Source organism: Chaetomium tenue, assembly GCF_020726465.1.
Source record: "Chaetomium tenue strain MPI-SDFR-AT-0079 chromosome Unknown F5144scaffold_7, whole genome shotgun sequence".
Taxonomy (NCBI): Eukaryota; Fungi; Ascomycota; class Sordariomycetes; order Sordariales; family Chaetomiaceae; genus Chaetomium; species Chaetomium tenue.
In genome coordinates, this window is record NW_027117335.1 from 795,235 (window position 1) to 807,498 (window position 12,264).

Genomic DNA, 12,264 nt, shown 5'->3' on the forward strand with positions numbered 1-12,264 from the left:
CAGTCCAGCCCACCAAAACTCATTTATAGATTATCTTATTCCCGAAAAATGGCGGGTTTTTGCCATACACTTTCATAGCTGTGGATAAATGCCCGCCCGGGCGATGCCAGTACAGTGCGGTATGTTAATAATGTTATGTCCAAGTGGATCATCTTCCTGGTAGTCTCTTTAGCGAATTGCAATTGCTTCACTGCTTGCAGGGCTCCTTCCGTCGGCCGCCGCTAGTTCCTGCCGCCGCTAGTTCCCGCCGCCGCCGCCCCCACTTCTGCGCAGCTGTTAGATTTCTCCCGTCTTGGCCGATCCATGGCTGACAAAACACTTCTTTGAGAGAGATTGCACCATGTTGGGATGCCTGCATGACCGCAAGACGGCCGGACGGGCTGGCGGGGGATGACCGGCCATATCCGTATAAAGGTAGGGTGGCATTCCGATGCCCGCGAGACAACAAGTATCCGGTACTGTGTAGATGCTGCAGTAGCCGCCGATCTGTTGGTGTCCACGGTTCGACCCTTGCCGCAATAGCCTCCGATCCCGAGAACTGCTCACTCAGCCTAGGTCCATCGTCGCGCAGTTTGCACCGTGTTGCACGGCCCTGGGAATAAGGAGGGAAAAAAAAAAAAGGGAGGAAGAATCACTACGGCCGCCGCCCGCGACTTGACGGCGCTCCCAGTTTTAAGTTCTGCCTTTCCGGCTCCTCCACAAGCTTCCATTTTGCAGCATCATCTTCCAGCATCAACTTGCCCTCAGAAATGTCTACCGAAGCCGCCATGAGCGATCAGACCGAGAGCAACTCGGATAAGGTCCCGGAACAAACCTCGGCTAAGACGGGCCCCGAGGAGCACGAGCTGCCCCCAGAGGAAGGAGTCCAGGGCTGGCTCTGCGTTGCTGGCGCCACCGTCTGCCTCTTCTGCAGCTTTGGCTTCTTGAACGCGTAAGTCGCCCCCCCCCCCCCCTCAGAGAATGTTGTCAAGCTGAACTCAACTCACACGGGCACCGCAACATACAGAATCGGCGTCTTCCAAGCCACGTACCAGCAAACGTCACTCCGGGACTATACACCGTCCGACATCGCATGGATCTTTGCGGCGCAGCTAGCCCTGATGTGGGCGCCAGGACCTCTCTTCGGCCGCCTCATCGATACGTACGGGCCCGCCCCGGTGCTATACCCGTGCGCTTTTATGTGCGTCTTCTCGCTATGCATGACGAGCCTGGCCGACCGTTATTACCAGATCTTCCTAGCGCAGGGCCTCGGTTTTGGTATCGGGTCGGGTGGCGTCTTCACAGCCGCCATGGTCTGCGTCGGCCAGTGGTTCGTCCGCCGCCGCGGCCTGGCCACGGGCATTGCTAGCACTGGTAGTAGTCTTGGCGGCGTCATCTTCCCCGTCTTCTTCGATCGCGTCATGCAGCGCGTCGGCTTCAAGGGCGCCGTCCGCTACACGGCCTTGCTGATTGGCGTCCTGCTTGCCTTGTCGTGTTTCGCCGTGCGCTCGCGCATGCCGCCCAAGAAGTGGAACCGAGACGCCAAGTGGTTCGATGTCGCCCTGTTCAAGGAAAAGCAGTTCGCCTTTTACACATTCGGTTCCTTTTTCGTCATGTAAGCCGACCCCCCAGTGCGACCCCCCGCTCCCCGCTCCCCGCTCCGGTCGTTAAGTCAAGCCTTCGGCTCCACCCGCAGTGTGACGGCGCTAAGCGGCCTTGGCGACGGGAAGATCTGCCGGAGTTGAGCGGCCCGCTAACAAGTGGCGGCACGACTGCTGCTGTGCGACAGGTGGGGTTTGTGGGCGCCCTTCAACTTCCTCTCGAGCATGGCACTTAGCCGCGGCTTTTCGCCCGATCTGTCGTTGTACCTTATTTCTATCATCAAGTAGGACTTTACTAGCCCCTGATTCAGCGATAAGGAAGAGAAGGGAAAGTTGCGGGCGAGATGGGCTAACTGGTCAACCTCTCATATACAGCGCGGCTTCGATCCCGGGCCGTATCCTGCCGCCCCACCTTGGAGACCGCATCGGACACTTCAACGTGCTGACCGTGTCCGCCCTGTTGACGGGCGCGTCCATTCTAGTCTTGTGGTTGCCCTTCAACTACCACACGTCGCAGGCGGGCATTATCGTCTTCGCCCTCGTGTACGGCTTCGTCAGCGGTGCCTTCGTCTGCTTGCTCATGGCCTGTGTTGCCAAATCGGGTACACTGGACACGCTTGGCCAGCGGTTCGGCACCTTCCAGACGATTATGGCAGTGAGGTCAGTGGCTCTCCCTCTCCCTTTCCATGCGTTGGGACCTTTTGTTATCAAGAACCAACCGTCCCTTCGGGGCCGCCGAGAGGCTGACACCCTGATACGTTGGATAGCTGCTTGACTGGCCTCCCAATCATGGGAGCCCTTCTTAACCGGCAAGGCGATACGGATTACTCGGGGCTGCAGGTCTTTGCAGCCGCCAACTGCCTGATAGGCAGTGGCTTGCTAGCCGCCTCGACATACTATATGGGCCGGTCGTATAAAACGTGGAAAGTCTGAATTTGCAGCCGCGGACCAATTCCGCGATGGCAAGATTCAGTGCGCCACGGTTGGAATTGGATGGGTACCGGCGGCCGCGGCCGGACCGACGCATTTTGCAGATTTGGCGGCGGCCGATGCCGTACCGTGTATGAGCAGCGCCTTGGAAGTTGGAACCGAGCACTTGCAGAAGTAAGCGAATGTTTTTCCAACCAGTTAAATGCACACTTGTGGAAGTAAGCACCGGATTGATTTTGCTAGAAACAGAGGTGGTTTAGCGAGTAGCGAGAGCTTAAAAGTCGCGCGCCTGTGGGTTCGGACACACAATGCGACATTGCCCACAACTCCCCACGGGACAAGTGGGGGTCTTCCCAATAGGGGCTGCTCTGCGGGCTTTCGGCGTTACGAGAATGTACGAGAGTGCGCGCAAATGGAATTCTTAAAGTCGGACCCTTATCTTCTCCATTCACCGGGCCGCCGCCCTTTCGGGAGGAACCACAGACCGACAGCCGAAATAATACGCCATACCCATGCCTCTCCCAACTCCAGCACCCCACGTCCAAGAATCGGCAGTCGCACGGAACAAGGCTTGGAAGCAGCCCCCAAAACCGGCCGGCCGGCTGCGCTCTGCCTGCGACACATGCCACCAATGCAAAATCAAGTGCTCGGGAGGCACTCCGTGTGTGCCATGCCACGTTTCTCAGTCGAACTGCGTGTACAGCGTCACAAATCGCCTCGGCCGGCCCAAGGGCAGCAAGAACAAACGGACCTTGTTGCAGCAGGGAAAGGGGAGCAATGGGGAGGCCACCGCCGAGCGCGGACCTGGCCACGGGTCCGGGCCCGTGAACGACGACGCTCGGCAGCAGACCCTCCCCTGGAACGACGACCAGCAGCAATTACTCGATTTTGTCTCCGATCACGCTTGCGACACGGCGTCGACGCATCAAAGCCTCGTCCCGGGCCACAGTCCCCAGGCACTCTTCAATCCAGACCTGACTTCACTGATGGAGTCAATTGGTGTTGGGGAGGACTCGGGTATGGATGCCATGTTTAACCATGTAAGATACGCATCAGCAAAAGTTGCTGTTTTTGTCGTAGCAGATCTGACCAAGTAATGTCTTGGAAATAGGGTCTTAATGCGCCATCACCACTCAAAACTCGTCATCAAGCCGCAGATTCCGAGGCGCTTCTCTCGTGCCAAGGCAGCCGCAAAAGGCACCCAGACAGCTTAGTGTCCTCCAACTCGGCCACGGGCGCGCCGAACTCACCAAGCCCGATATTTTCTCCGAGAGGTTTTCTAACAGGGAAGTTTTCCGAGTGCTTGTGCCTTCAGCAGCAGGTCAGGCTCGTGTATCAGCTGGAGGACCTCCGGGACTCGCAGGCGGCCAGCCCATCCGTCGACAGCGTCCTTCACGGAGTCCGACTGGCCCAGGGCCCCTGGGACAACTTCATGCGATGTCTGAGGTGCAGGAGCGAAGAAAACAACCGGTACGTGCTCATGTTATTTGCCATGAGCATCCGCGTCCTGCTCTCATCGGTCCAGAAGCTCCGTGCAACCTACTGCCCCGCCGATGTTGCACCCTGTGGCGCTGCGACCACGTGGCAACACTTCCCCGGCCCCCACGGAACCCCAGGGATTCCCGACATAGGAGTATCCGTTGGCAGCTTCCAGCTGACGGGGGAGACCAAGAATGAAGTTATTAGCTTGGCAATCCGCAGTGCCCTTCGGGAAATCAAGGCCGCATCACTCTATCTGTGGGAATGCACGAGGTCGTGTTCCGAATACAGCGAATCCGAGAACACGAACAGAAGCAGAACCGGAAGCAGCGCCTCTCTGGAATCTCTTCTCAGTATTGACGGGAACGTCAACACCGCAACGGCAGAAGCATTGAGAGACCCGCTCACCCCGGAGAATTGGGAGCTCGAGGATATCGAATCTCTGCTGCTCGCTTTGCAGCGCATAATGGGCCTTATGAAGGAGGACTTGAGGTTATTCGCTGAGGGACAATGAAAGAGGGCCACGGGGGACATTGGGCGCGGGACTGGATATCAGGGGTCATCCAGAGCATCATGGCGACGGCGGCTCATACCGGGGTTGTTTTGCCCAACACAATAATCGACTTAAGACGATAGATAGATTCTTTCGTCTTTTCTTGTAATTATGTACATACACGATTCATGCATTTTACCTGACGATAATAGATGTTTGCTTTTTGTGGCCAATTAACCCAGCGCTCGGGGCGGCCCGCCTCGGCCTGCATTGCCCAGGGGAAGAGGGGAGATATCGTCCTTTTCCAGACCTTAGAGATAAGAGATTAGATACAAGAAACAAGATACTATATCACCCCGTGTTACCCAGCCGTGTTACCCAGACCTCGAAGTCACACAAAGTTCCCCGTGCGGCCAGTCCCGCCGGTCGAACGATGCCTTGAGCCAGTCGTGTCACCCACCCTTCTTGGACTTGCCGGATTGATTAACGCCGTTGAGAATTAGAGAACGGCCTTAACGCCGTTGAGGATTACAGAACGACCGGCACTTACAATTTACACCGGATAAAAAATAAATCGGGTAAAACCGGACTCAGAAGAGGAGAGCAAAACAACAAAAGAATACGCCGCCAGGAAATCGCCGAGCAAAATGCGCCGAAAGGGCGCCGGCTAAACTGTACTGCGAGATGGGGTATGATTATGGTAATGGTGTGCTTCGTGTGGCAAGAGTAGGAGATACCGCCGGCTGCGGTTGGCCTCAAACTCGGACACCTGGCGCGGCGGATCGTCCGAGTCGAGAAAGAGACACATCACCAACATCCTTACCTATACCTGGTACCTTTCTGAGGCGCGTCCCAAGGCCCGAGCGCGCCACCTACGGAAGACACCGAATGCTCTCTCACGCCAAAGACTCAGACTACCCCAACATGCCCCTCCAAGTCATCGTCGTAGGCGCGGGCATCGGCGGCCTCTGCACTGCCATCGCCCTGCGGCAAGCCGGCCACTCTGTCCAGGTGAGGCCAAACCCCCTTCCCCCCTTCACCTCTCCCCAGCTTCCCAGCCGTGCCATACCACAAGGCCGCAGGGCCCTGCCCCAAGCCCCAGAAACGAAACCACCAAACCACCTCCCCCCCTCACCTAAGAGAACACCACCACCACCCAAAACCAAAACTTAAACAAAACAGGTCCTCGAAAAATCCACATTCACCCTCCCCCAAACGGGCGCCGCCCTCCTGCTCACCCCCAACGGCGAGCACGTCCTCTCGGCACTCGGTTTCGACTACGCGCGTGCGCGCGCCGACGAAATGACATGCTGGGAAGTGCTCGACGGCGCGACACTCGCCGCGCTGGCCCGCACAGACTTGAGTGATGCGCGTGAGCGGTTTGGGGCGGTGTTGCATACGGTACATCGGGCGGATTTGCATGGGGAGTTGTTGCGGTTGTTGGTGGGGGAAGAGGAGGGTGGGAAAGGGGGGGAGGGGGATGGTGGGGTTGGGGGGAGAACTGGAAGGGGGGGTGGTGGAAACTTGAAGGGGGTGGGGGCGGCGACGTTGCGGATGGGGGTTCGTGTTGTTGGTGGGGATGCGGAGAGTGGGGTGGTTGAGCTGGAGGATGGGGAGGTGCTGCGGGCGGATCTGGTGGTGGCTGCGGACGGGTTGCACTCAGTGCTTCGCGGTGTGGTGCTTGGGGATGAGGGCCGTGACGCTGCCCGCGCGACGCCCTCCGGCCTCAGCGCGTTCCGCTTCCTCATCCCGACGCCGATGTTGGAGGGGAATCCGCACTTTCGGGAGCTGCGCAAGGTCAAGGGGAAGGGGTCGACTGTGTTTGCGGATACCGCGCATGAGTCGGAGCGCCATCTGGTGTGGTATGATTGTCAAGGGTAAGTTACGTCCCCGAGTAGGCTCCCCCTGGCGGCGGTTTTCAGGTTCCGTCGGGTTGGAGAGGTGATCTTGTCCATGGTCTGGGTTTAGTTCAAGTGTCTCACCGCCGAATAGGGGACAGGTGCAGAATTTCGTGGGCATCCATTCGGCGCAACAGGAGTGTGCTCCAGAGGGTGAGAGAAACCCCAAGATCACTGGAGGAGTGAGTATTAGATGGTGATGGCTGACTCGAAATTCAACGCTGCCACTGCGTATCTCTAGACTTAAAGGCACTCATGTTGAGTGAGTTTGGGCATTTCCACCCCAGCTTGAGGGAGATCATCAAGTAAGAGTGGTCCTGCGAGAGCGGCATTGGACATTCTGCTGACTCGGCGGCGAAACCAGAGTTGCGCCGACCGTCACCGACTGGCCGCTGGGCATTCACGATCCTCTGTCTACCTGGCATCGACAGAAAATTGTGCTGGTCGGAGATGCAGCCCACCCTGTAAGAACTGCCTCTTTCTTCATTTTTGCCGCGTTTTGGTTTACTAAAGAATTGTTAGATGCTTCCCTTCGGAGGGCAGGGTGCTAACCAGGCGATCGAGGACGCCGGTGCGCTGGGTGCTCTGCTCAAAGGCGTCGAGTCCGCGGCAGCCCTTTCTGAACGCCTCGTTCTCTTCGAGCACGTCCGTCGCTTGCGAGCTTCCAGGGTTCAGATCATGTCCAAAACACGCCTGGGCAAGGAGAAGGATGTGGAGGAGGAGCTTCGGCAGTTTGCCGACCCCATGAATCCAAGTAATTACCTCGCCTTCCAACCCTTTCTCTGTGGTCTCACATCCATGCCCTTGGGTAGCTCGCTGCGTACGGATGCTAATACCGCTACCCCATCGAGCAGCTGTGCCGACGAGTTTTCCTGCGCGTTACCAGCACGACTTTGGGTAAGCCCCCAATTCCCGAGAATTCGCGACCTGGTTTTAGGAGACAAAAAAGCTCACCTTCTACAAGATTTGATGTATTTGATGCTTGTAGAAAAGCATTGCTCCAGGTTCCGAACTAAACACCGAGGCAGGAACTCGATGCCCGGCTAATCGAACTTCATACTTCGAGACCTATTAGCTAAAATATAAACCAAACATGGTATGACTATTTGATAAAAGTTGATGGGTAAGTCGTCCTATACATACGGATACCTCCATATGTATTTATTACGTATATGCTAGAGCATCGCGTATGGGTGTCATTTTGCCTGCTATAAGAGATATCAACCGTTTGGGAAAAAAAGTAGAAGCCTCTGTGGCTGGACCGAAGTGAGGGATATACAACATTGCTCGTGGTCAAGTCCGACGTTCTCCACTAGATGTACCCGTGGTGAAAGCTTGTTTTATACAGTTCAGCCTCAAGTCACCAACTGTCAAATAATTATCCCTTGACTATCACGTCTATTCCCCGGATATCCAAGGTTCCATTTAAAAAGGGGCGAATCGCTTTGAACAGAAAACGAGCGTTTCAATTGTTGATTAAATAAACTGAGATGCTCTTGCTAATAAGGAAAGTCGCGTGTCGAGGGTTCCTTCCCTTAAATCAAGCTTTCTTAAAATTCTTCCCCAACTCATTTTTTCCCTACCTAAGCCGCCACCCCACGGCTCCCGAGCGAACCCGAGCTTCCCGACATAATAACAGCCCTCGACCCCAAGTTCCAACGCATAACCGCCCCGACTCATCACCGAGTAGGGCCGGGGACAAACAGTTGGACAGGTGCAAGGGCGACGGGAAAATCGCCGATTACGGCTATAGCCAAAACCCCATTCCACATGACACTTTCCATATGGAGAGAAGCTGTGGAACCGTGCGATCCATATCGGGTTCCTGCATCTCAAATTTGGATTTTACGGTGGTTATTCACTGCTCCTTGAAAACCGAGCATCTTAAGACACAGAACCACCCAAAAAACTGACGAAGATGCTCCCAACAGACACGTTCGTCATCGATGCGGTCAAAACGCGCGGCCTCGTTCACGCCGCAAACTTAACGGAAGAGAGCGCTGCAACCGCTACGGCCCTGCTCAAGGAGAACAATGAGAAATACCATATATTCTTCACTACCGAGGATCACATGGGTGTAAGCAACCCTGGGACGCACAGAGCAAAAGTTTCTCCAACGGCCCGCAAGCTCATCAAACACTCAAGGTCTATCTGCACAACCACATCGCCCATCACGACCTGACGCTGTGGGCGCTGGGGGCCAAACCGGAGGTGCTGGTTTCTCAGCACCAGCGCAACACGCGGTACATGCGAGATGCCATGATTGTGGTGGAGCCGCTCGTGTTGGACCTGGAAGACGACATAATCTTCACGAAGTGCCTGGGCCGCGAGGAGAACTTCCGCAATTTTGAGAAGTTCTTCCTGGGCCAGATAAACCGGCATGGCTACCAAGCCGTGTTACAGAAGTATCTGGTCGGAGGGGGACAAATTGCCAACGACATGATGTTCCGCATCTACATGGGCAAGTGCTGGCCCGCGTGGGTGAGGCTCCTTACGATCTCTTACAAGAAAGCTGACATTCACGCCTGCCGGGCAACTCAGGCTACGTGCACGGGTTAATTCATATCGGCTTCGCTCTCGAGTTCCAGCAGCCCCTGCTTCTGGCGGAGGGGCTGGCACAGGCCGCCGTGCACCACGACATGTGGTACGTCGAGTATCTCAGCGATGCCGAGGCGCTCGCCGCCCAAGCCCTGGAGACGCCTCTGCCGTTGGCCGACCTAATCGACATGGAGCACGCGGACCCCAAGATAAGCACGGCTTCCAGCCTAGACTTCCACACGCAGATAAGGAAGCACTCGGGTGGATGGGCTATGGACAAGGAGTTTGCCCGAGATGGCGTGCTCCCAAATGCCAAGCCGGAGCTGCTTCGTCTAGCCGCGAGGTGGCGTGTGGATCCAGATGACCTTGAGCGGACTACGGCAGAGCTCATCAACACGGCCGGTAAGTTCGAGAACCCCCCGCGGGCCCTCCCTAGTACCCCCATTTGTGAGACGGGAGGGAGCGCAGCTTTACCACGGAAGCATTCCATGATACTTGAGTCCTGACACTTCGCAGTGTACATCACGGCGGGCGCCCAGTTGCCACCGTACCAGTGCACCTTTGACTTCTATCTACTGCACTGCCTTACCTCCAGCATCGGCCACGTCTCCTTCCTACAAGAGGACTCGATGACCAAAGCACAAAAGGCCCGCTTGCTCGAGTACAGCGGCCGCGTCTTCATGATGACGTACGCGGGCATGGGGGCACCGAAACTACGGCTAGACTACCTGTGCGCGCACCGGTCGAAGCTGCCTAACCAGGGCTGGGCCGAGGTGTTCAACCGGGCGTGCTACCACGAGGACGACGGGCACATGTCCAAGATGATACGCTCCACGGCGCTGTCCGAGGTGCTCTCGGGACCGTACGACCACCGACCCGAGTTCCGCGTCAAGCAGCACATGTTCCTCAAGGCCGGCATTGCCATGATCGACTCGGCTAGCGACCAGCCCATGACGTGGACCAAGCATTGGGACTTTGTGCGCGGTGCGGGATTTCCGGATGCGTGGAAGAGGTTCCCCAAGCGAGACTATTGAATACTGAGCAGTGAGGGGCGGCCAATATCCGGGAATTAACTTAGGGGGGGGGGGCAAAAATAGGTACTTCGGTATGTATCTACCTGCCTCGGTTGGAACGCCACAATATAAAGCCTATCGCTTGCAACCAACCCCCCAATCGGTAGGGTATCACCGTAGGGGAAAGCGGTTACGGTTCATAAATTTGTAATCACCTGTCTCTCAAATGATTAACTTCCTATCTGGCCTTCGACCCATTATCTCCAGTTCTACCTTTATTAACGCCGAAGATATCAAATCAAGGGAAAATGCATGAGTATACACGACCTCGAGGCGACGTCCCTCACACATCGACGCCCACTTCCCAGGCCCAGTGTTATAACCCTAACCCTAGACCTGGCTGGCCCTCAAACTGGCCATCGGCCGCTTGAAAGTTTTGATATTCGAGATCTTACTAACAAGATCATGCATGTAACCCTACTCCGCTAGCTTGCGACACCATTACGCAACAGTAAAATAGCATTGCATACTCTGGCTTTCTTTTGAGCCTTGTAATGAGGACCCATTGTTGCCCAGTGAGGATAGTTGGATGAAGACTCGGAAAGACCGCTGAGCAACAGTATAGTACGTTCTATTTATCGTTTTATCGTAATTGGCGACGTGATCGCTACCAAGAACAGGGTGACCACCTAATTTTTTTAGTTCGATTATTCCATCACCCACTTGCCTACCCTCTAGCACTGTCCCTTCGTGTATATCTAACTTCTTAACCTGTTGATGAGAGAACACCGAAGCTGAAACGTTCGACGCTTCTTGAGCATGCTCATTTGCGATTTGCGATTTGCTTGGTGATCTTGGCCAAAAGCGCCACGCTCGGCCGCACACAAGCTGTTTGGTCACCCCGCCCAGCGCCCAAAGAGACATGGCGAAAACACTGCACGCTCGACCCATCTGGGAGCACCGCATCTTTAACCCCGCAGATCGACACTGCGCTTGACGACAACCATTTCAGTTTGTAACGACATGGAGGCGGTGGGATGTCACACTACTGTGGATAGGGGAGCTTTTGGTAGTAGAGAATCTCAGCTTGTCAAGGATAAAATGTGCTATATTCTAAATAAAAGAGAGCCTAATTATCTTCAAGTATGTAGGTAGGTACCTACTTACTCTACTACTCTCTATGTAGAGCTGGCACTGCATAAAAGAACACCACCGTTCCTATAGGCCAAGCTCCCAGCTATGTTAGAGTTAGGAGCTATATTGATTAGCCAATCCCAGTTATCCGTACAAGCCTCCATAATTATGTCCTTTTTGGTGGTCATGCGAAAATCTCGCAGCCCGAATTCTCGGTCCGGGTGGTGCATTTTGCCGCGCTTCCAGCGGCCGGCCTAGCAAAAGAAAAGTGGGATTTAGACTGAAACACTACACGTGTACATACCACATTAGTTAAGGTTGGTGGTGGCCAACATACCTCCACTGCGTATGCTTCATGTGGCCCCCTGCTGCATTTTGTCAAATAGGACTTGCAGCACTTGCCTGCCCAGAGACTCGGTGAGTTCTGATCATCATCTCTCGTCTCCCGCGCTTTTCCTTTTTTTATGGTGCTGGCGCCTTTGGCGACAATAAATCCTGATCTGGTGGCGGATCGGATGTCTCATTTGGAGTATAAATATTGACAAATAATTCCCTGTCCCAAGAATTTATTATAGTAGGTACACAACAAGTCAAGCAGCAGCGAGAAATCTGTAAACCCGAAACTCCAAGCAAGAAGCACACATTTATTCCCCCCTGAGCACTCACTGTAAGACCCCGCCACTCTCGTCTCAAATGTCCGCTCCAACTCAGGTTGTGTGTCTGATGTCTAATGTCTCGGGTTGCTACCTAATAACTAGTTGGCGCCTCTCACGATGCAGATCTCTGGATTTATGAGCGGGGATCCGAACGGCAACTTCAACTTGAGCTTCGCCACGGACAGTGGCCTCCAACGGCAACTCAGCGGTAGATTCTTGTCTGCCATCCCCCCATTCTCTGCTAGCCTTTCCACTGCAACCGTCAATGCGGAGAGCGACATGAGTGATGGCACCTACGAGATTGATTCGGGTGCGCTTGTTGGACCTATGGAGGTTTCCCTCCCCTTCATTAACAAAGCCACCGGCGCCACCATGACTATTACTGGCACTCTTGTCCCGCCCATGATGCAGGGATATAGTGTCAAAGGGGCTGGACAATTGCTCATCTCGTAATTGAAAGCCACGGGGTGGATGCCTACTGCCGGGAAAAGGCGTAACATTGCTGGACGGTCAAGGGGCTTTCGGCTTTTGTCGAGTGTGATT

At 55.2% G+C, this 12,264-nt stretch overlaps 4 protein-coding genes across 4 annotated transcripts; all 4 read left to right on the forward strand.

The window, feature by feature from the left end:
* Positions 1-554: 554 nt before the first annotated feature.
* On the forward strand, positions 555-2,768 carry F5144DRAFT_385130 (major facilitator superfamily domain-containing protein). Its single transcript, XM_066784658.1, has 5 exons — positions 555-931; positions 1,007-1,594; positions 1,769-1,864; positions 1,956-2,240; positions 2,348-2,768. Exons 1-5 carry the CDS (start codon positions 750-752, stop codon positions 2,511-2,513), a joined length of 1,317 nt encoding a protein of 438 aa, XP_066638736.1. The 5' UTR covers positions 555-749; the 3' UTR covers positions 2,514-2,768.
* On the forward strand, positions 2,769-4,713 carry F5144DRAFT_385127 (uncharacterized protein). The gene is made up of 2 exons (XM_066784657.1): positions 2,769-3,550; positions 3,622-4,713. Exons 1-2 carry the CDS (start codon positions 3,023-3,025, stop codon positions 4,501-4,503), a joined length of 1,410 nt encoding a protein of 469 aa, XP_066638737.1. The 5' UTR covers positions 2,769-3,022; the 3' UTR covers positions 4,504-4,713.
* A 693-nt stretch (positions 4,714-5,406) lies between these two features.
* F5144DRAFT_596229 (uncharacterized protein) lies at positions 5,407-7,281 on the forward strand (the record flags this gene model as incomplete). The annotated part of the gene is made up of 8 exons (XM_066790776.1): positions 5,407-5,493; positions 5,665-5,970; positions 6,013-6,359; positions 6,475-6,533; positions 6,622-6,685; positions 6,745-6,844; positions 6,903-7,134; positions 7,235-7,281. The coding sequence occupies 8 exons, from the start codon at positions 5,407-5,409 to the stop codon at positions 7,279-7,281; spliced, it is 1,242 nt and encodes a 413-aa protein (XP_066638738.1).
* A 968-nt stretch (positions 7,282-8,249) lies between these two features.
* On the forward strand, positions 8,250-10,007 carry F5144DRAFT_623948 (uncharacterized protein). Its single transcript, XM_066792175.1, has 4 exons — positions 8,250-8,457; positions 8,697-8,841; positions 8,922-9,320; positions 9,435-10,007. Exons 1-4 carry the CDS (start codon positions 8,299-8,301, stop codon positions 9,950-9,952), a joined length of 1,221 nt encoding a protein of 406 aa, XP_066638739.1. The 5' UTR covers positions 8,250-8,298; the 3' UTR covers positions 9,953-10,007.
* Positions 10,008-12,264: the final 2,257 nt, after the last annotated feature.